At 42.9% G+C, this 22,908-nt stretch overlaps 1 protein-coding gene across 2 annotated transcripts; it reads left to right on the plus strand.

Annotated features, from left to right (window-relative positions):
* The first annotated feature begins 915 nt into the window (after positions 1–915).
* Positions 916–21,886, plus strand: TBC1D9B (TBC1 domain family member 9B). 2 transcript variants are annotated; one of them, XM_058034726.1, is made up of 22 exons: positions 916–1,064; positions 3,333–3,443; positions 5,242–5,360; positions 6,335–6,563; positions 7,210–7,468; positions 8,111–8,318; positions 8,451–8,663; positions 8,820–8,981; positions 9,550–9,700; positions 10,047–10,261; positions 11,007–11,124; positions 11,825–12,110; positions 12,765–12,894; positions 14,066–14,164; positions 14,865–14,933; positions 15,708–15,948; positions 16,230–16,295; positions 16,444–16,515; positions 16,931–16,981; positions 18,054–18,101; positions 18,553–18,659; positions 19,440–21,886. In XM_058034726.1, exons 1-22 carry the CDS (start codon positions 947–949, stop codon positions 20,130–20,132), a joined length of 3,765 nt encoding a protein of 1,254 aa, XP_057890709.1. In that variant the 5' UTR covers positions 916–946; the 3' UTR covers positions 20,133–21,886. The 2 variants fall into 2 exon arrangements, with proteins under 2 accessions (XP_057890709.1, XP_057890710.1); XM_058034727.1 differs by lacking the exon at positions 16,931–16,981.
* Positions 21,887–22,908: the final 1,022 nt, after the last annotated feature.

The raw sequence follows: 22,908 nt of genomic DNA on the forward strand, positions 1-22,908 counted from the left end.
TTTATATTAGTGTACAAGGGCTCCAGCTGGGATTAGGGCACTGCACTAACGAAGATAGATCATCCAGGGTTAAAGGATTTAAAGCCTAAAAAAACCATGGCATTCCTGCCTTCCTGGGAGCTGGGCAATAAGCACAGAGATGGCAGATGTCCGTGTTTTCTGCGGTGGTTACACTCTCAGAGTTTGTCTGGAGGCTTTCTAATGGTTATTGAAACAAGAATAGTGGTTCACTCAATTGCTGGGAAGCTGCTCTGGAGCCAAGGGATGAGAGGGAGCTGCATCTCCCCCTGTCCTGTGTGCTGTGAAGATCATCCTTGGGCTGTGCCACAAGCTTTGAGTGGGCTCCAGAGCTGCAAAGCGAGGACCGAAATGAACCAGCTGCCAGGAGGGGGACGCCAGGACCCCACACTGAATTCACGAGGCTGGGATGCTGGAAGGGCATGTTCTTTACAGCAAAAAGGGCAAATTAACGCCCATCTTAATGTGGGAGTTGGAAGCATCGCCAGGCTGGACAGGAGTGCTGGACGGTCTCTACTGTTCCAGCGCCCCACCACCCACCACCCCCTGGGGTGGATATTTTTCCAATATCTAACCTAAACACCTCCCTCCCCGTTTGCGACACAACTTCAGGCCGTTCAGTTCAGGTCTCTTCAATGCCACAATGTGCCACCGGAGGCAGAGGAGCTATGCAGAGTGCGGCGGCGACCCTCGGCTGCCCGCCACGGACCGTCCCGGAAGGTGGCTCCGGGCGCCGTCCGGACTCGGGGCTCGAACCCGCGGCCTTGGCGCTGCGGAGGCAGTGAGGGGGCCGGGCCGCCAGAGGGCGCGGTGGCGGCAGGCGCGGCGTGGGCCCCGTGACCCGGCCCGGCCGCTCCCCCCGCGCCGCTCCCGCCCCGGCCGGGCCGGCCCAGCCCCGCGGGCCGCTCCGCTCCGCAGCCCCGCCGCGATGTGGCTGGGCCCCGAGGAGGTGCTGCTGGCCGGCGCGCTGTGGGTCACCGAGCGCGCCAACCCCTTCTTCCTGCTCCAGCGCCGGCGGGGACACGGCAAAGGGGGCGGCCTCACGGGTGAGGCGCGGCGGGGCCGCGGGGAGGCTCCGGCCCGGAGCGGGGTCCGTGAGCGCGGGGCGGGGGCTGGGAGGGCCCGGCGGGGGGAGAGAGGCGCGGTCCGCCCGTGTGTTCGCCGTGTGTGACCCCCGGAGCCCCTCGGCCTCGCGGTGTCCGCCCGGGGCCCCTGTCCGCCCCCGGCCGGGGCTGTCAGCGGTCAGGCCCGGGGAGCTGCTGCTGCTGGGGAGGACACACAGCTGATGGGATGCCTGGGACCGGCTTCTTCTCTTGTCAAAAATGGCTTCTCAGCCCTGCTCGCGTTGGTTTGAATTATTAAGGTGGTTTATTTGCATATTTTGTATGTCTGTGTGCCTTTTCAAGATGTAGGGGATGACAGTAAGACGTGGTTTATAATTAGTAGTAGTGTGGAAGTTGTGCTGTACATGGGCCGGGGGTGAAGCTGTGTGGGTGCAGCCCAGTGGAAAATACCGCTGTGTGTGGGGGCCAGCCTTGTTTGTGACATAAACTGCTGAAATAACACGACTGTCACCAAAGCATGATGTTAACAACAACAGCAAATGCCCTCACTTTTAAAAACCCCATTTATGTGCAGAATGCTTTCAATTATGTCCATTTCAAAGATGTCGATTTCACTTTTGTCAATTACACGTAGCAGCTGTCGTGTTGTGCCCTTTTAGACAAACTGGTGCAGCTGATAAACATCATTAGCATATTTCATCTTTTCACAGTGTTCAGAATTATTTTGAACTGTTCTGTTTGATGTCACCTAACTTGTGCAGTTTTGCGTATAGGCTTATACTTGTATTCTACAATTTTCTAGTTTTTCCCAAAAAGAAGCAACACCTGGTGCTATTTTGGTAACATTTAAACTGATGTGTTGCTGATGGGTTGAAGCTTTGAGCTATGTTTACTTTTTGAGCTAGTGTGGCTCAGTGAGAGTCTTCTTCAGAGCTCCTGCAGGTTAAAAACCACGTGTCCTTAAGGAGCTGCGCAGTGACATCCCAGAGTTAGAGTGGGATGTTCAGCTGAGCTGGAAAGGTTTTTGAGTTGCTGTCAGGCTCAAGTTATTAAACATCTCATTATGGTCTGTGTGTCAATATTTGACACAATCAGTGTCAATCAGTCACAGGATGGATTCCAAATTAACTTTTAATCCATACCCTGCCTAAAACTACACAAGAAACCCAGAGCCCAAACAGATCCTGCTGTGCTGGTTCCATATGTGCTTGGTTTCGTTTTGTCACATGGGCTTGCTGTGGGTGATGTTTCACTGCAGGGACAATTGGTGGTATGTTCTTAATTTGTTAATTGCTACATAGATAGCCAGGAGAGATAAGGGAGAGGAAGTGGCATGTTTCTTAATAAGGAATGAGATATGGATGAGTACAGTTCAAACAGGCTTACCCAAACCATGAGAGCTGGGGATTATAATGACCCCCCACAAAGTCAGAGCCCAAGGAACAACCATGCTCCCTCTCCACGGTCTAATAATAGAAAACTTTTAATCATGAGTGTGTTGCAAAGTTAATTTGCATTAAAGATGCTCATAATGCATTGTCTAGAACAACAAAGCAAATCATCACCTTAGATATCTGTTTTATCTAATTGAAATAAAGACTTCATTGAAGTAAATTGATTTGCTTTACAAAGTCTGGTTCATCAACATTTACTCTGGAAGTGTCTCCTTTCTTATTTAACATCATATAAAAATATTTTGACTTCTGTGTTACCAAATTTTGAGTTGCTGACATCTTTGTTTAATCAAAGTACTTCTGGGAACATCCTTGAAACATCCTGTGAGCACCAGTTTTTCTAGATCTACCTGATTCCATTTGGACAAGTTACCTACTTTTGGCATTGGTGATTCTGAAAAAGACAGCATTGAAGACTCTTCTGTCTTTTAGCTTGGTAGGCTTAAAAACCACCATTAGAAGAAAAAACCCCACAGAGAAAAACACATTTCACTTTCATTAGAAAACTCTTCTATGAAGGTGGGGGTCTGTAGTGAAGCTTAGTAGGCATTTTAATTGCCATCCAGACTTTGTCCATTACTAGCAGGACAGGCTGCAGTTGGTTTTTAGGGAATTTACCTCCAGTGACTGGAGGTAATTTCTGAATTTTCTGAACTGAGTGCTGCAGCTCTTCATCACAACTGTTCACAGGCTGTGAGCATCAGCATTTTCTGCAGTGATCATCCTGTGTTTTTGCTTAAGCCAGTTCTTTGTTTTGGTATGACACTGCTGTAATTTCTGTCTCTTTGTTCCCTAGGTCTCCTTGTGGGAACTCTAGACGTGGTTTTGGATTCCAGTGCCAGAGTTGCCCCATACCGGATTCTGCACCAGACTCAGGACTCTCAAGTGTACTGGGCAGTGGCCTGTGGTATGTGACTCTTGCTGGGGACTGGATTTGAGTTATTCTCTTGTCTTTTTGGTTCAGATGACAGGTTATCCCACATAGGAGTATCCTATGACTGTTCAGGACACTTCCCAAGAGCTTCCTATGGGGTAGTGGAAGCTTCCAAAAATGACAAATCTCAGTGTTGTTTAAACTGTAATTAAGGAACTTGAAGTTCTGCAAAAGCTTCTGTTTCTGCAGATGTTAGAAATTTTTTTTTCTTCCAAGATGTACCTTGTATTTGCAAGGTTGTAGTCAGATTTTGCAGAGAGTAACACATGCTGGTTTTGGTGGGATGATGAGTGTTGTTCTGCTGCTTACCAGGAGCATGGCACAAGATGGGAACATGGAACATTGTTCAAGGTACCAGAGGTACTTTGGGAAATTTCTTGGTCCAGTTTATGTTTTTTCTATTATTTCTGGCCTGGAATAGATGTGTATATAGATCTGTAAAAAGGACTAGAATAGTATTTTTTTAACATAAGGATCCTTGGCCTCTTTTACTTAAGAAATGTAACTACTGTTTTAGAATATCATAATGCAACCATCTGATGCCTGTTGGGGAACTTTGATTAAAGCTTTAGGTCCTAATGCTTGCTAAAGAGGGAGTATCTCCAGACATATTTGTTAGACCAACTTTGTTTACAATAAGAACCTTCACTTCTCACTTTGTGGTAGAGGCATAAAATCTGATCATTAAGGAATCATTTGCTAGGCCCACAAAGGCTGATGTCTTGTTTTTCCTCTTCCCTCCTTCTCCCCAGGCAACAAAACAATATTCTCCCTTGCAGAGCTACTTAAATTCTGCAGAGGAGAGGTTTAGATATTGCTATGTTTCACAGAAACTCAGGTTCCCCTTTGAGGAGGGTGGAGGCAGAGAATTAAAAAAGGCAGAAAACAAAATGACAGGTCAGGAACTGCGTAGAAAAAAGGTGAATATTTAGTGCAGATCTGTAATTTTATGGTATCTTGATACTCAGTAAGTTATTTTTGTTCAATTTCAGAAGTACTTTAGTTGATATCCTCTGTATCTCAGTTACTTTTAAACAGTGAAGCATGTAGAAGTGGGATGGGCTGGGTAACATCCAAATGGAGTTTGATAAATTATTGTCCTGGAGTAAATATGTTGTCTTCGTCCAAAGTATTTTTTTTAATCATACCTGATTCTCCTTCTGCTGTCAGAGTACTGGCATTCCTTTAACATTGTAAAATATATACTGCTCTGTAGTTGAAAAATGCAAATATTTTATTTACAGTTCACTGTGTATAAATACTAGTGGGCAGCAATTTGGTCACACATCCAGCTTCAGCTTTTCAGCACTTTGTTCTTATAACCCTCCTTGTAGGAATCACAAACTTTTATTCCTTCATGTATGTCATTCTAATATAGTTCTTACAAAGATGTCAGGTAGTAAGGCCAGGCTTATTTTAGCAGTTTGGCTGCTGTCACTTGGTAAGAGATGTAGCTCATGAAACAAAACAGGACACAGACTTTGTTCCACTGCTGTTGTTTCTGAACCTGTGGGTTTTTTTCACAGTCAAAGCATCCTATAATTGATAATTCTGTGCCTTGGAGTATCCTTGGTGACAATGGAGATATTTTATTAGAAACATAATGTTGGTGTACATAAAATGTCCTTAACATGTACACAGTTGGTGTGTGTGATTTATCCTAGTCACTGGTTAGTAATTATTAGTTTCCTGCTGTGAACTTGGAGGAAAAAAGATCATGTTCTAATTTTTTTTCTTTGCTCTTGGCATCACCTTTCTCCCCTTCAATTAGGATCATCTCGTAAAGAGATCACAAAGCACTGGGAATGGCTGGAGAATAACTTGCTGCAGACTCTGTCCATCTTTGACAATGAAGAAGATATCACCACCTTTGTCAAGGGCAAGATACATGTAAGTGACCTGTTTCCCTGAAGGACTTCCAGATTCTGAGAAAGGACAAGGGAGATGGTTGTAAGAATTTTTTATCCTTTTCAGTCATACATAGGTATGAAAGTGTCATGGAATGCATCCAGCATTGTCAACATCCAGTCAGAGCAAATACTGAACAAATATATTGGAAGGGGAAGGGTTAAGAGCAGTAGATCTCAAAGAACAGCCCGCTTAGGATGTTCCTACTAATCCAAATATAATATCTCTTAAAATCATTGCCAATTCTGCCTTTGATGGAGGGAGGATGGTTTAACAAGGGTTCATCTAGCAACAAATGGAGGAGAGAGAATTGTAGTTCACAAGAAATGTACTTGCCCTTGTAAAGGAACTGCACCCCAGCTTCCACTGACTTTGGAGTCAGGTGTCTGTTGGTTTTGCAGTTAATACACTTCAGATTCCCAGCCCACAAACCCTCCAGAGCAGAAACTTATAAATACAGTTCTTTATTGAACTGCAGGAAGTTGCATCTTTTTCAGCTGTCCTGTCAGATTCTTCATGTTTTCCACGTGTGTCTGTGCATGAGAGAGATTGTGGTCATTTGTTTTTCCTTCTGGCCAGTCAAGAGCTGACAGCCTGCAGAGTTCTGCCCTTCCTGGCAGATGATCTTCTTCCAGTTGGAGAAACAGGTGTGCAAGTGCAAAGAGACTTCAGTTCTCCTGCAGGGTGTTCCAAGTGTTCCCAGGCCAGCCATGAGGAACTCAGTCAAACATTAAACATGAGTGCTTGTGGCACGTGTTCAGGAGTGGATCCCAGACTCCCACAGTACCTGACTGCCCTTTCTGCATGTCTTTGCTGTTTCTGATGTGGCAGGATAAATGCTCTGTCCTGTTCCTTTGTGCCTTCCGGATTGCTGCTGTGACCCTTTGCTTTGTACGTTATTTCTGTCAGCAGGCACCTTCACTTCTATTTCTCCTCTCTCCTCCCACATCTTTCAGGGCATTATTGCTGAGGAGAACAAGAATGAGCAGCCCCAGAGTGAAGAGGATCCAGGTAAATTCAAAGAGGCTGAGCTGAAGATGCGGAAGCAGTTTGGGATGCCCGAGGTGGAGAAGTTGGTCAATTACTATTCCTGCAGCTATTGGAAGGGACGTGTCCCCAGGCAGGGCTGGCTCTACCTCACTGTCAACCACCTCTGTTTCTACTCCTTCCTGCTGGGCAAAGAGGGTGAGTTATGAGCCTACAAGTTGTGTTTCTATCATTTCCCATGATCTTTTCAATACAGTTGATCTTTTGTGTGAACTCCTTTTTAAGATGACAGGTTTTTTTACCTTTTAGGAATCCTTGAGCTCTGTCTGGCTCAGGACATAAATCAGTTCTTGCTCTCATAGGCACTTTAGTGCTGTTTAGACTGAATGCCTGAGTCATTTTTTAAAACATTTCCCAAGTTATACATCGGTTTTACTCAAACTGGGTTACGTTTTACAAGTTAGACTGAGTTAGAGAACCAAGCAGTATTTTTGCCTTGGTAAGTTTTATCTGGAGCACCTGCCAGGACCCAGTATTTGCAAAGCCCCAACTCCTGAGTCCAAAGCTAATTTGATGGAAAGAAAAATGAAAACTTGAGTAATTGTAGTAGAAAGCATTTATTGGATGGGAGACAGTCCTTTTGGAACTGCATTATTTCTAGTCTAGTTAATCCCAAAGGTTATTTCCAAGTATTTTTGGAGAACTCGGTAAAAGTGTGAAGAAAAGAACTGTCCATGTGTAAGAGGGGAAAAATGCTGCTCCACTGAGAGCTTTCAGGCTCCATGACCTTCATTTCTGTTTGGTTGTTGTTTTGCCTCAATAGTATTTTTAATTCTTTTTTCAGTTACACTGGTGATCCAGTGGGTGGATGTAACCCAGCTAGAAAAAAATGCTACACTGCTGTTCCCTGAGTGCATTAAAGTAAGCACAAGGGACAGTGAACTCTATTTTTCCATGTTTCTCAACATCAATGAGACGTTCAAGCTGATGGAGCAGTTGGCCAACATTGCAATGCGGCAGCTGCTGGATAATGAGAGCTTCCTACAGGACAAGTCTCTCCCAAAGCCCAGGAGGCCTCTTAAGAACATCTCTGCATTAAAAAGGTATCGTTTTCTCAGCAGTGAGAAAAGAAGACAGGTAGTAGGGGATTGTAAAAATAAATTTGCATTATTTTGTAGCTCCTAGGTGCTGCTGGGGTTTTCTTGCTCTAGGGCCTGCATCACTTACTTCAGTCATTAGCCTTCTGCTGGTTCTTTCTTTTTCCCCATCTCAAATTGGAGCTGAATTCATACACATCCTCATGTCTTTCTCATGCTTGCCTGGGCACTGTCAGAAGGAATTTTCAACTAGAAACTGCTGAAATTCATATGTAAAAAAAAAAGTGAAGGAAGAAAATTACACCAGCCCCTTTGTCTGAAGTTAAAGATTTATAAAAAGAAACAGATTTATATTGTAATAAATCCTCCCACTGGGGACTGTTCTCTACAGTTTCAGAATCTCGTGTAATATTTCAGTTTTGCAGATGCACTTGCATATTCTATTTTGTATTGCAGAACATACCTTGTCAGAGAGGCATGTCTGAAGGCTGAAAGAGGAGTCAGAGGAGGGGTGGCATCTCAGTTAGAGAAAGGAATACTAAGAATACACAGCACAGTCTGAAGGTTGTGATTGGAATGAACATTTGACATTAGTATTTGAGTGGGTTTTTCAAGTGAGTAAGAAAAGGATACTATCCTTTTCCCCAGAGACTTGGATGCTCGAGCCAAAAATGAGTGCTACCGTGCCACTTTCCGTTTGCCCAAGGATGAATGCCTGGATGGACACACAGATTGTACCTTGTGGACACCATTCAACAAGATGCATATTCCTGGCCAGATGTTTGTTTCCAACAATTACATCTGTTTTGCCAGCAGAGCAGAGGAGGCCTGTCATCTCATCATTCCTCTCAGGGAGGTGGGGATTTCTTAGCTGTATGTTAAGACTACAGGCCTCTCTTCTCTTTCGTGTCCTTCTGTCTGTTGTGCTGTGCTTTATGGGTAATGGAGAACATGGCAGATGCAAATGGCCCTTGTCTTTGTGTTCTAGGTGACCATAGTTGAGAAAGCTGATAGTTCCAGCGTGTTGCCCAGCCCTCTGTCCATCAGCACTAAAAGTAAAATGACTTTCTTCTTCGCCAATCTGAAAGACCGGGATTTCTTGGTTCAGAGGATCTCTGACTTCCTGCAGAGAACGCCGTCCAAGAAATCCTGCAGCATTGACAGGGAATGGAAGTGGAATGTGGCTGATGCCAGCAGCGAGGTACTAAGGAAATAGCTGGGAGGAACTTTATCAACTTTTCAGAGCAATGCTCCTTACACTGTGTTTGGAGTGCTTGCCACCAGCCAGTGCTGTCTCTGTCAGGCCATGAGCAGAGGAGGGAGCATGAGCTCAGACATTTTATGTTCTCTTGTCCAGGAAGTTCCAGAGCTGCCTTCCAGCAGCCCCCTGGCTGTCAGCCCCACGTCTGCTCTCAGCCATCGACCCGTCAGCTTCTGTGCTGGACAAGTGCCAACAGCCTCACAGGGACTGCTCAAACTCTTCAGGAGGAATTCTGAGGAGCTCTCTGGACCCAAAGGGGTAAGTGATATTTTTATGTAAAGCAATAAAGTATAAATAGTTTGCAGTAGGCTGCTGATTTCCTCACCTGCTCTAAATGGAAATGCATTTTATCCCAGCTCAATATCACTGCTGTATATGTGTTACAGTGGCAGTGCTGCATGGAAGTAACTTGACTGTCAGCTTACAGTGTTTGTACTGACATACCTGAGATACTTCACCAGAGGCTGAGAGATGAATGTTACCAGTGTTCTGGGATGTGGATTCATGGCTGTTAAGAACAACTTTTCTTCAGAGCAAGAAATCAGGGAACTTGTATCTCTGCTTGCTGGTTAATCATTGTGATGCATGGTTCTACTTGCATTTATGTGGAGATTTGCATAGTTGTAAAGACTCGACTTTAAGCAAGGTCATAACAGGGTAGATTAGTATATATACACACTTTTCTTGAGCAGAAAGAAGAGAGGTTTTAAATGTCACAATGTATTTTTCCTGTTAAGTGCAGGCCTGAGTATACCCAGAAATCATGTATCCTACAAACATAAAAATGCAATAATCTCCTAAAATAGCCATATTTGTTTCTGTGAAGGCAAAGGAGAAGATGAAGGAAGAGTCTTGGAATATTCATTTCTTTGAATATGGGCGAGGGATGTGTATGTACCGCACTGCCAAGACGAGGGAGCTGGTACAGAAAGGAATCCCAGAAAATCTCCGTGGAGAGCTGTGGCTCCTTTTCTCAGGTAGGATGTTGTGCTGACAGCAGGAATAAACTTCCTGCACATCTCAAAGGAAAGGGTATGAATCTTAGCCCATTTCAGAAAAAATTAATGACAGGTTAATTTCATCTGAATGATACTTGGTGGTGGCTTGCTTTATTATCCTAGTATCTATTTGACCTCTTTTGATTGTGTTTCAGTGTTGGGACCTAAACTCTAACATGATTTAACAATGAGTTTGTTGCTATATTTTCACATCTGTTTATAGTTCATGAGTTCATGCAGTGCTTCTTGGCTCCCTTGTCTCTGAAACTGGGAATAAAATCTGTGTTTCAAAGCACCAGAGGTAAAGCACTGTTTGTCATTTCAGGGGCTTGGAATGAGATGGTGACTCACCCTGGTTACTACGCAGATCTTGTGGAAAAGTCAATGGGAAGGTACAATCTTGCTACAGAGGAAATTGAGAGAGATCTGCACCGCTCTATGCCAGAACATCCTGCCTTCCAAAACGAACTGGGAATTGCTGCCCTTCGGAGAGTCTTAACAGCTTATGCATTCAGAAATCCAACAATTGGGTACTGCCAGGTAGGAAAGAAGTCTTAGACTTGTTAGTCCTACACAGTGACCATGATTGACTTGGACTTTTTCTGCAGTTTTTTGTTCAGTTTCAAGCTTTTCCTTTATGCTGTCTGTGGAGTGGTGAGAAAATAGGAAAGAAGTTATGGTGCATCATCTCTTAAATATCCTTTGAACATTGTATTTAAATAAACTTTTCACAGTGCTGTTAGGTGTAATGTTAGTCTTTAATAGCTTCCTGCCAGAGCTTTCCATAGTTCAGCAAAAACATCTTCTGGTTTCATTAAAACGAGCAGTTAAATCAAATAAGTGATGTTGCACATGGACAGTCTATTGAAAATGTAGCCATTTGTTGGTTTGTGAAACAACTTAGTGGAAATTCAGGTTAATTTTGTGTATTGCTGTGATGTTACAGGTTCTCGTTATGGTATTCTGTTAATGGCCAAGTTCTTACAAAGATTTTTATGAAGACTTTGACAATTATTCTTGTTCATGTTGTTTACTGAAAGTACATGACAAAAGGTCATCAAATTATTTGCTGCCTCATGAACAGAGGAACTGAAAACAGGAAGAAAAATTGGCTTAAGGTCATCTATTGACTCAGATGCCAGTAGAAGCTGGAAATAGATGTGACTCTTAGTGACAGCTTGCTGTATTCATGCTTTTAAGTTTAGCTAATCTGTAATAGCAGAGCTTTCCTGAAGACCTCCATGTTTTTCTCCTGTACCTGTGTGTTTGCTGTGCTGGCTTCTAGGCCATGAACATTGTCACCTCAGTGCTGTTGCTGTACTGCAATGAGGAAGAGGCTTTCTGGCTCCTGGTGGCTTTGTGTGAGCGGATGTTGCCAGATTACTACAACACAAGAGTAGTGGGTGAGTCCTTAGCAGATTCCTGCTGCATTGTGGATTTTCAGCTGCACCAGCATCTCCCAGAAACATTTTGTTTTTCAGAATTAATTAAATGTGATGCGTTTTAAAGATAATGAAGTACAACTCTGTTACTTTTAAAGTGGCAGGGGTGTGATGGAGGCATAGGAAGAAACACTACAGGCCTCCAAGGTAGTAGTTTTACCTTATAGTAACAAGGAAGATGAAGTCACCAAAAATTGGTATCAGGAGGGTCATTAGCAGTAAGGAGGAGTAGCTAGAAGAACATTACTGGGTTTTAGTTTTCCCCATCTGAATGACATGTTAAATCTGTGGAACAGGCTCTCAGGGAAGGTTAGTCAAAGCACCACTTAATGGGTTTTTAAAGTTCATTTGTATAAAATGCTATAATCTGGTGTAAATACCATAATATCAGTAATCCTCTATTCAGGGCAAATGCACAAATGGATGAAAGGTTCTGTGTCGAGAGGTTGTGTCTGCATGCTCTGCAATGTACAAATAGTCTCATTGGTTTTATTGAGAACAGGGTAAAAAATTAATGTCTTCATTTTAGTTATGATGTTCAGAGGAAATTTGTATGAAATTTGTATGAAATTTAGTGAACTCATACTGTTTTGTTTAATAATTGCTTAGTACATGACACCACCATTTGGAGTTCTACCATTGTTTTGTTTGTCTGTTTCAGGTGCGTTGGTGGACCAAGGCATCTTTGAAGAACTTACACGAGAGTATCTTCCACAGCTGTCAGAAAAGATGCAGGACCTGGGAGTGATCTCCACCATCTCCCTTTCCTGGTTTCTCACTCTCTTCCTGAGTGTGATGCCCTTTGAGAGTGCCGTGGTCATTGTCGACTGTTTTTTCTACGAGGGAATCAAATTTATCCTGCAGGTGTCATTGGCCATACTTGATGCCAACATGGAGAAGTTACTACAGTGCTGTGATGAAGGTGAAGCCATGACTATTTTGGGCAGGTACCATTCATTGTTCTTATTTAAAACAGAGTAGTAACAGTGGCCTTTTAGTCATCATCTCTTTCTACCTAATAGCAGGTCACAGATAACACTCTAGGATGAAACTTCTGCTCCAGAGAAGTTTGTTATTGCTTTCTGCAAGAGCTGAAATTAATTGTTGGCTCTGTTATGGAGGAATCCATACTTCTGGAGCTGATTTGCATCATAATGAATTCCTGCATCTCAGTCTGAATTTGAATTCTTAAAGGTTATTTATTTGAAGTTTGCATATTAATTCTGCTTTACTATTTAGAACAGATTCTGGCAGGAATCACCTTCTAGAAACTTAAAACATTATCAAGCAGACATCTCCCAAGTCTAGTAAATGTAAGATTTTCTTGTTTGAAATGAGAATTTCTTCTATGTGCAGCAAGATTTTCAGCATGTGACTAGAAGCCTACTTTTAAAAGAGCCAACACCCCCAAAATAGGGTGAAAATCAACTTAACTCCAAGTACATTGAGGGTAGCATTGCAGATTAGATGGAAAAAAATAAATTCTCCTTCATGTTTAGATTAGAGACAGAAAAAAGTTGGGAGTGATGCATATAGGATATTATTTCTTTTTCTGGACACTAATCCTGGAATCTTGTGTCTGTTCTCATTTTTGTCCACAGATATTTGGACAATGTAGTTAACAGACAGAGTGTCTCTCCTCCTATTCCCCACTTGCATGCACTGTTGACCAGTGGAGATGACCCCCCACTTGAAATTGACATCTTTGAACTCATCAAAACTTCATATGAGGTAAAGTTCTGGCTTGGTATTTTGCCCAGGAGATTTCTTCTCTACTAACATCCCATTTTATGCATTGTGCAGCCAAAATCTGAGCAATATTCATAGACTGAGATGCTTAAGGAGTGCAGGCTGAAGCCATTGTTCCACTTACTTGGTATGAGTAGAACCTGACAGTGTTGGCTGTTGCAGATTACAAAGAGTCTGCCCAACACCAGAGGGACTAAAATGAAGAGTGCAGATAAGGAAGAAGTTATGGATTAGAGATTTCTTCCTGCTTTGTCAAAAATGTCTCCATTATTAATTCCATTTGAGGATTTTCAGTGCTAAGGAGTTAAGGAGGGAAATTCAGGGTAAGAATTGTGAAGTACTCTGCAGAAACCTGGAAGAATCTCAGTTCATGTGCATAGGAATCCTGTTCTGAACCACATTATAGTACTAGGAAGGTGACCCCAGAATGGTGCCAATGCTGTTAAAATATCTCTGCACTGATAGAGGTGTTCCTCACAATTCATACTGAGAACAAACTCATAAGAAAATTTATTCTGAATGATGGAAAGAACACAGCCAAAAGAATGGATGTTTGGCACTTCTCTGCTATTCTCTGCTAAGTGGGGAATCATTTCCCTCTTTATCTCATTTTTCATCCCATCCCCTTCTTGCTATTTACAGTCATTTCCTGGGTGTTTTGTGTACTTCTTCAAATCTGCCATCTCTGTTTGTTCTTGGTTTCTTTTTATAAAAGAGTGTCACTGAATTCATATTACTTGTCTGACCTAGTCCATAGAAAAGCTTCTTGACTGTGGTGTTTCTGGCTGAATCTCATGGGGGTCCTAGAGGAAAAAATGACAGAACTGGAAGGAATGACTGTCTGTCTGTTGTCTTATCTCTGCCACAGTACAGGGCCTGCCTTTCTGTCAGTCCTGACAGATCCTTCTTCAGCTTTTCTGTAGAGACCTCTGATGTTGGATTTCTCATGAACTCTGAATTACTCCTCTTGCAGGACAGGAGTGAGTAGGGAATAGAGCTCAAGTTTTTTCTCATCTTGCTGCTTGTAAAAGGCTTCTAGTGGGTTTAGGTCATCTCTGAGGGGATAGTACACTTGTTAAAGAGCGTGTAATTGAAGATGGGTTCTTCTCTCTTCAGGAGATGATGTTGACCTGATCTGCTTCCTTTCTTGTAGAAATTTGGCAATCTGAAGGCAGATGACATTGAACAAATGCGCTTCAAGCAAAGGCTGAAAGTGATCCAGTCTCTGGAGGATACAGCCAAGAAGAGTGTGGTATGTGACTCCCAGACTGAATGAGCTACCAAATGGCACCTTCTTGGAAAGTGTCTTGCTGTGAGCATTGAGAAACTTCATGCTGTAGCAGACCAAGTTTTAAGTGACTGAAAGAATGATTGAATGAGATGTTTTGCATAGAGGGAGATAAAAAACACCTGTAGGTTATGACATAACCTCCCATGCCTAGTTCTGTCTGTTTTACTGCTTGCCTGGAATCTTTGAGAAAAGCTGGCAAGCAGATAATTATTTTACTGCCATTTAGAGAGTCCAGTAGGGAATTTTGCTGAAGGGTTCATGGCCAAAGGGGAGTGTCCATATTTACTGCCATTATCTCCCATGTCTAGGTGGAGAATCTCATCAGGGTGTTTATTTCACTGTTGCTCTTTATCCAAGTCAAACATCTGAAGAAAAAAAAAAAGAGGGAGGGGTGACACAATCTGCTCAGCCAGGTCTGCAGAAACAGGAAATAAGCACAGTAAACTACTGAAAATGTCAGCAGTTTCTGCTTGACTGCAAAATGCCTTCCTGATTGGTTTCCAGGGGTGTTAGAATGGTGATGTTTTTCTTCCCATTCTGTGTGATATCTCCTTGCACTAGTTTTCTTCTCTTCTGTATTGCACATATTTTTCAGTGAGTTGTATTAGATTTTTTCTACTTTTGAAATAAATTGTTCACGCTGTTTTATCTGTAACTACAGGTCCGAGCTGTGTCTGGTGACATTGGTTTCACTATGGAAGAGCTAGAGGAGCTGTATGTAGTGTTCAAGGTAAGAAGCCTTCCTTGAGGGTGAGGAAGAAATGTTGTCACACACAGTACAAATAGCAAAGTAAGTTGAAAGGCAAGCAATGACTTTGCTTTAATTCTTAATGTGACATACCAGAAACTGATGTGGCATTCTGTTACACATGGTGCCAGTAGGACTGGCCCTGTTACTATCTGATTAATTATTTTTTATCTTTTTTCTCCCAAAGGTGGCCAAACCACATTCACAGTATTTGAATGATACTCAGAAAGAAACTGTAGAGTCAATGGAAGAGAATGTAACAAAGCCCTGAGAATGGGGAGCTAGGGTTGACTGTACCACAGTTTTTAATCTCAGGTTTCCCATTGACCTCATCTGTAATTGTGACAAGATTACTTAAGGGCTTTGCCTCTATTTGTCAGCATGCATATTTTTAAAAGAATGGTATTACCCAACTGCATTTGCCAAAGTTGGTTGTGCACTGTTGTAGCCTCAGAAGGAGAGGCTTAGTTCTAAAACCTGCATGTTCCCTTTGCAATAAAGCCTGAGTTACATTTTGTTAAAACCTGAAATCATGTTTTATACTTTTCACTTTAAATAATTCCTTGTTTTTCCTGAAATCTGTGTCTCTTCCTTCATTTCATATTATTTTGTAGTGAAGTAACACTAGGAATCACAAGGCAGATAATGTTTCCTGAAATGTCTCTTGTTTGCTTCCTCAGTGCTATTGTTGAGCTGTGACAGCCTCCACTCCTGTGGAGCAGCATCATGTGCCCTGTTAATCCTTTCCCTCCACAGGCCAAGTACCTGATGAGCTGTTACTGGGGGAACAACCGTGCGGCCGCTGCGCGCCGGGACCAGAGCCTGCCCTACCTGGAGCAGTATCGCATAGACATGGAGCAGTTCAAGGAGCTCTTCAGCAGCCTCACCCCCTGGGCCTGTGGGGCACACACCCCTGTGCTGGCAGGGCGCCTCTTCCGCCTCCTGGATGAGAACAGGGATTCTCTCATCAACTTCAAGGAGTTCGTCACAGGAATGAGTAAGTGGTGTTTTTGGAGAAAATGGAATGCTGCAAAAAATGTGTCTGTCCTTTTCCAAGAAGAGAACTGAAAGGAGATAGTGGTGTGCTCACTGCCGTGAGGAGGGAGGGAAGTCTCAAGCTGGACAAAATACATCTTTTGGTATGGATTTCACTATTGATTCTGCACAGGACTTTGAGCAGTCATTGTATGGGAATTCATTCTGGTTTGAACCTGTAAGCAGAGGGTGATTCTTTATCATTAAAGTGCTATTTTTCTTAACCTTTTTTTTTCTTTCCAGGTGGGATGTACCATGGTGACCTCACTGAAAAACTCAAAGTACTCTACAAACTGCACCTGCCTCCTGGTGAGTGACTGCTTCTGTGTACTGCTGCTATTGAACACAAGCTGCTCTGACATCAATTGACATGGGGTGCCTCAGGAGTTTTGCTAATGAAGTGGGTCATACTGCTGTTCAATTAGAGATTTTAACATTTGTTTCTCTGTGAATACAGCTCTGAATCCAGAGGAGACAGAGTCTGCTTTGGAGGCCACAAGTTATTTCACAGAAGATGTGACAACAGAAGGTAATGCAACACTGCTGCCCTTACCTCTCAGTTAGGCAGGAGTTGCAGCATAGATCCAGGTGCTCTGAGCAGTGATGTTGTACAAGGCATGATCTCATGCTGGCATGTGTTAGGATTGCCAGTGTGTTTGAGTTCACTGTCTTTGTTGCATGATGGGGAAGAAGTTTGGAGCTAAAACTCCTCGGTGTCCATTCCATGCAGGATACAGCATGCTCTGAAGGATGGGCACAGACTGCTGAGGAAGAGCAGTGTGCTTTTACCAGCCCCTGTCTCCCACCATGATTTAGGTTTTTCATACAGGTCTCATTGTCTCTCTTCTTGTTTTTGTTTCCTTCTCTGTGTCTGTCTATGTCTGACCTTTTCTTCTGTTTTATCTGGAATATTGTCCCCTCAACCCTTTTTTCTGCTGCTCAAGTATCTCCTTTTGTCTCAGAGCTGGATATCTGCCTGCACTGTGAGTCTCAAGGTCAGTCCATGGGTTATGTGCATGCATTGAGCATGGCTGTGGTGCTGATACCACCTGCCAGCCCAGTGTGCTGATGTAAATACTCTGAAATTATTGCTGCTCCTTGCTCATGACACTCTCACTATTAATAAAGTGCTATAAGTAATTAAATATCTTTCAGTATAATCTGCCTATTGAGTTTCATCCTTGGTCAAGATAGGTTTTGTCTGGCTTCTTTCAGTGGAACTCATCTCATCCTAGAAAGTGGTGGTCAAAAAGATGCTCAGAACAGAGTGGGGGGTGCTAGGCTTGCTGGCCTGGGGAGGTGAATCCTGTGCCTACTCCACAGTCTTCCAGTTTAAAGGAATAAGGGTGCATGCCACTGAATTGCTGAACTGTTGGTAGACTAGTTGACTGCATTTCTTAAAATACAACATTAGGAATTGTCTGATAGGAGATCAAAGTATGTCAATCATGCTAAACGTTTACCAAAATACAACGATGCCCAAAAAAATCTGAGTAAGTACAAGAGGTAATTGTGCAGTTTGGTGCTAGGTGGCTGATTTAACAATCTGAGTTGAACCAAGACTTCCTATTTTCTCTAGTGACAATATAGGGAATCAGAAGTGCAGTTCATGAAGTTAGACTGCAAATTGCTCCCAAAATGTCAGTCCAGGCAGTGAATAATGAGGAGTGTAGGCATTAGTCACATATGTGCTCTGTAGTGGTTTGGGTTTTTTCCATTCATTATCTTGCTTTGGATGACTGAACATCCTTGTCTTTAAGCCATCACACTGCTTTTCTATCTTCCTTATCTGTGTTTCCACATTTTCTTTTAAGACCTCTGCCCTCTATCTCAGCTCTTCAACCCACTTTTTGAGTGTGGCTCTTTATTCAGCTCATCCCATCAGCCTCGTGCTTCCATTCTGTTCTGTTCAATCCTCTAACCATGATCATGGGAATGTGAGATCTAACTTCTATTAAATGTACTCTTGTATAATTTGAATTTGTGTATTGAGTTGTCTTAAGTTCTTTGTGTGTTGTATTACTGACAATCAGCTAATAATTATTTTATAATTCCATAATTCTTTAGAAACCCAAGAAGATAAAGGAAGAAGAAATGAGAATGGCCCAGAAAAAGGTAATTTCATCATCAATAGACCACATTCTAATCTCATCTCTCTCATATTATGACCTGTTCATTGTCTCATGCTGATCAAGGAGACCTTGCAAAGTGTCCCTTGTGGACAGAGGTAAAGCAGAAGGTGAGCTGGGAAATCAGCATCCCTTTATGCTTTAATGCTCCAACTCTTTTACATACCAAGATCACAGCATTTGTAAATCATGTTGGGTAAATTGTCACCTCACAGAGTTTGTCTGTGAGAAGTCAAGCTGATGCAGCACTGTTAAATTTTTTGCTCTGCTGAGCTGCATCAGATAAACCAGCAGAAAACAATGCAGCCTTCCTGGTAGATGCTTTCCTGGGCTGTCAATAACACCTTCTTCAAGCCTGATTTTTGTTGTCTCAGCATTCACTTTTTAAGTCTGAAACCATAAACCACCTGACTAGTGGCCTTGTTCTTGCCTTGCAGAGGAGAAAGGTACCAGTCCACAAGACTACAGATACTATCTAAGAATGTGGGCCAAGGAAAAAGAGAACAAGAAAGAAACCATTAAAGATCTCCCCAAAATGAGCCAGGTAAGAAAGGAGTAGGAAGGTTTCCAGTTGGATCATTGGCAACTTGATAGAATTCTGCAGTATGTGCAGCCATTGTGCCAGTATGTTCAGTCCTTGCCCACAGCATTCCCTGCTGTTCTGGTCTGGTGAACTTTAGGACCTCTGATTCCACAGATTTCTGTTGAATACTGCAGTGGATATGGACAAACTGCTTTGTATCAACCAATCAAATGTAACAGATTCACTCAGCCTCACAGACCAGTTTTTCCTATAAGAACTGCACTCAGTTTTCCCCCCAGAGCAGGATGTTTCAAATATGCCATCAGTCACAGAAACTTGTTCAGCTTTTTTGGTTTTGCATTGCTTCAAGTTACATCTGCTTGGTGGGGAGTGAAGAATGTGGTTACAGAAGAGAGAGTCAGATGACTGGTGTGATCTTTTCTGTCTGTAATTTCCTTGATGGGTGCTACTTAAACCAGTTCAGAAATGCTTAGAAGCTGACCACAGAAGGATAGAAGTAACAGTTCAGGTTTTCTTAGCATTAGTGAATATGTGACTATTCTGTTCATCTGTCTGCAGAAAAGCCACCACTATTAAATTGCTAGCTGTGTCTCAATTTAGCCACAACAGAGAGGGGGGAGTTTGTCTGTGTCAGACTGTTCTGAATCAGTGCACTAAGTTGCCACTTGGTGGGGAGGCAAATAAGCAATGAGTCATTTGAGATGGTGCCCGTTGCTTCATCCACCACTGACAACTTTTTTCAGCCTGATAACATGATTATTTGGTCTTTGTCTTTTAAAGGAACAGTTCATAGAGTTATGCAAGACCCTTTACAACATGTTCAGTGAGGACCCTGTGGAACAGGAGCTGTACCATGCCATCGCCACTGTGGCCAGTCTGCTGCTGAGGATTGGGGAAGTTGGAAAAAAATTTTCCAACAGGCCCACGAGGAAGTCTGAGGACTGCAAAGCAAACAATGGCCAAGATCCTGTGAGTGAAGAGGAGTCACCAACATCTGAACAGAGTCAGAATTCAGCAGTGGAGCAGCAACCCCAAGCTGACCATGAGGACAAAGCCAGCGCTGATGCTCAGCCTGAAAAAACCCAGCAGGAAAACCAAACTCTAGGAGATGGGTCAGGGGAAGGACAAGGCTCTCCTTTACAGCTGCTATCAGATGATGAAACCAAAGATGATATGTCCATGTCTTCCTACTCCATGGTCAGCACGGGCTCCCTGCAGTGCGAAGACATCGCGGACGACACGGTACTGGTGGGCTGTGAGGGCAGCAGTGCAGCTGCCAGGTATGGCAGCACCATTGACACTGACTGGTCCATCTCCTTCGAGCAGATCTTGGCCTCCATGCTGACAGAAACAGCCCTTGTTAACTACTTTGAGAAGAAAGTCAACATTCTTCAAAAGATCAAGGATCAGAAGAAGGTAGAGAGGCAGTTCAGTTCATCCAGTGACTATGAACTTTCTTCTGTGTCAGGGTGAACTCAAGAAATCAGGAGTTGTCTTTGGGAGATAAAACAGAAAGATAGTGTGGCAGATGGCAGGATGGTTTGGTATTTTCTGTTGGGTTTTTTTTTTGTTTATTCAGAGACCAGTAACTACACAATTACAATAGAATCCAGTTGATAAGGGGCTCCTGACAGTGACTGTGTAGGTGTTTCTTTGGCTACTCTGGCTGAGAGAATTAGATTTACATTTTTGAGAGCCATTAGAACCTAATAGCCCCTGACATATAGAATTACCACCATAAATTATGCATGTCTGCCTTTTGCTATCTTTTATTTCAATGAAGTTTTATTTCAGACAGTAACTGCTCCTTGCCTGCCCTTGTTTGCTGTAGGTTCCTGGGTAACTTGCACAGCAGATGCAGCCTGGCTTGAAACCATGCTCACCTCTGGCTGCCAGTCCGAGAGCTAATGCAGTGTAGTCAAGTGCTGTAGGACTCTGACCTATAAATAATCCTGTACGTTCTTGTAAGCTGTTCTGTGACTCAGCAGCTGTAAAGCAAATGTGCCCCAGTGCTCCCAGCACCCTGAGATCTAAACACAGACATTGCTCAGACCTGCAGGTTTCTTTCACATGTGATTTGGCATTTTCATAGTGTACGATCACTTACTTTCTCCTTCAGAATTCAGGAATTTTCAGGCAAACCTGGTTTTCTAGCATTTGCTTTTCTGTTTCTTTGAAAGCTATTGTTTTTAGTTTGTCTGGGAAGCCACAAGCTCCTTGACTTCAGTGCAGAAGCGATACTGAGTCAATCAGTGGGCCCATGATGGTTATAATGAGGGAATAAGTTCCTAAAATAGAAGTCAGTGAATCAGCCTCAGCTTTCCAGGGGAGTGGCACACTGGTCTGCTGGACTTTCCTTGATGATACATTGGCTATTTAGTGCTGATTCCCTGTTTTTCCTAGCTAGAGATGGGTCCCCTAAGGAGGACCTCCTAGGAAGAGGACCTTAGGGGCCCTCTAGGAGGACTCCTAAGAATTATCTGGTCAGTCAGCCCTCACAAATGCTTGGGGCAGAAGTTGTGCAGGAGCACTGTGCCACCCACTGCTGCTCAGTGTCCTTTCTTGAGAGTTTAACAATGACTCTTAGAAACTACTGCACATCCAAGGGCATTTGACCTAAAGGGGAAGAATTCAGAGCAGCGTGGTTCTGCCAGCAGCCCCTTGTGGGAATACCAGAGCTCATTCCAGTTAGAGACACAGTAACTGGAAGACTTAGTGAGTGCTCTTTGAAATTAAACCCAGAGGAAACTATGAGTAGCCCTTCTGGTAGCAGGGTGTGTTCTCCACAGGAGGAGAAGTAATGCTGTTACTGCAGATAAACTCATCTCAGCAGGGAGGCAGTGGCCTTGCCAGGGGCAGGACCAGAGACTTGCTGCTCAGCCAGAGCAGACCTTGCACTGAAGGCAAGGTGTGATCCAGCTTTTGGCTGGCACTTGGGATCTAAAGGTAGGAAGGACACATGTGGATGTTCCCATTTGACACTGCTTGGTGTGCTACTCAGTGTTAATTCATCCTCATGACATTTTTGGTCTGTATTCACAGCTGGTACATACTTCTTATTTCTCTGCCTCCTCTGTCCTGTACCACTGGAGAGCAGCCATTAGTAAAACTGCTTTTACTAATTATTCAGTAATTTATTGTAATTTTTTTAAGTACAAATAATACATGTAATTTTACACTGTCTGTCTTACCTGTCATGTATTCAATAAATGAATCAGAATCCTATAGACTATTTTGCTATCTTTTATTTCTCTCTGAGCTTGTGGAATATTGCTGGTTCTGTACCCAGTTATCAGAAAGAATGTGTCACCAAAACTGTGTCACCGAAACCTCCAACAACATTTTTAGTGTTAGAGAATCAAGGCACTACATTATTCTGTCCAAGGTGTACAACAGAAATCATTTCAGCCATGCATAGCCTGGCTGTGCAGAGGAAATTGTTCCATGACACATGGCTCTTATACTTACAGAATTAAAACCCATAGAAATTCTTTTGTTCAATGTTCATTGATCCCAGCTTACACAGTTCTCAGTATTTGGTTTCTCTTGGTTGTGTATTTCTTCACCTCCGATGCTAACGTGGCCCTCGTTCCTTGGTTCTCTTACTGGTCTTTTCTGGACCAGGTGTCGCTGACCGTGCCAGGGGTGATTTTGGAGTTGATGGTCACTAATGGTCGTTATCTTTTGTGTATCTTATGTGCTACTCTCAGTCTGCTGAGATGTTAAGCTGACATGCCTTGAGTCATGAAACAATCCTTTGTAAAGAAATTTAAAATTTCTTTCCCCGGGGCAAAGGCGAACGAAACCCCTGACTAAAGTTATATAAAAAATTGTTAACTTGGTATCTTTTCCAACAAGTGCTCTAGGTGTGACTGCACTATGACTTTTCTTTCCTTCCTTTTTTCTTTAATTTTTTCTTCTTTTAAATTTATTTTTATTTTCTTCATATTGTATTTTTTTTCTCTTTTCTCCTTTCCCTTTTTCTCCCCTTTACTTTTTTCCTAGTTTATTCCTTTATTTTCTTTCCCCCTTTCCCACCTTTCTTTGCCCTCTTTCCCCCTTTCTTTTTCCTTTTTTTCCTTATTCTTTTTTCCCCTTTTCCTTATTACTCTGTAGATTGACTTTTTACATAATGCAAACTGTTAAAAACGGGAATCACACTCCCGGTACTAAAAGTGATTTCAGCATTTATTACATTCAGGTCTAAAGCACAGGGACCCGCGGGCCGAGCAGGAGCGTTCCTGTCGAG

Source organism: Melospiza georgiana, chromosome 15 (assembly GCF_028018845.1).
Source record: "Melospiza georgiana isolate bMelGeo1 chromosome 15, bMelGeo1.pri, whole genome shotgun sequence".
Taxonomy (NCBI): Eukaryota; Metazoa; Chordata; class Aves; order Passeriformes; family Passerellidae; genus Melospiza; species Melospiza georgiana.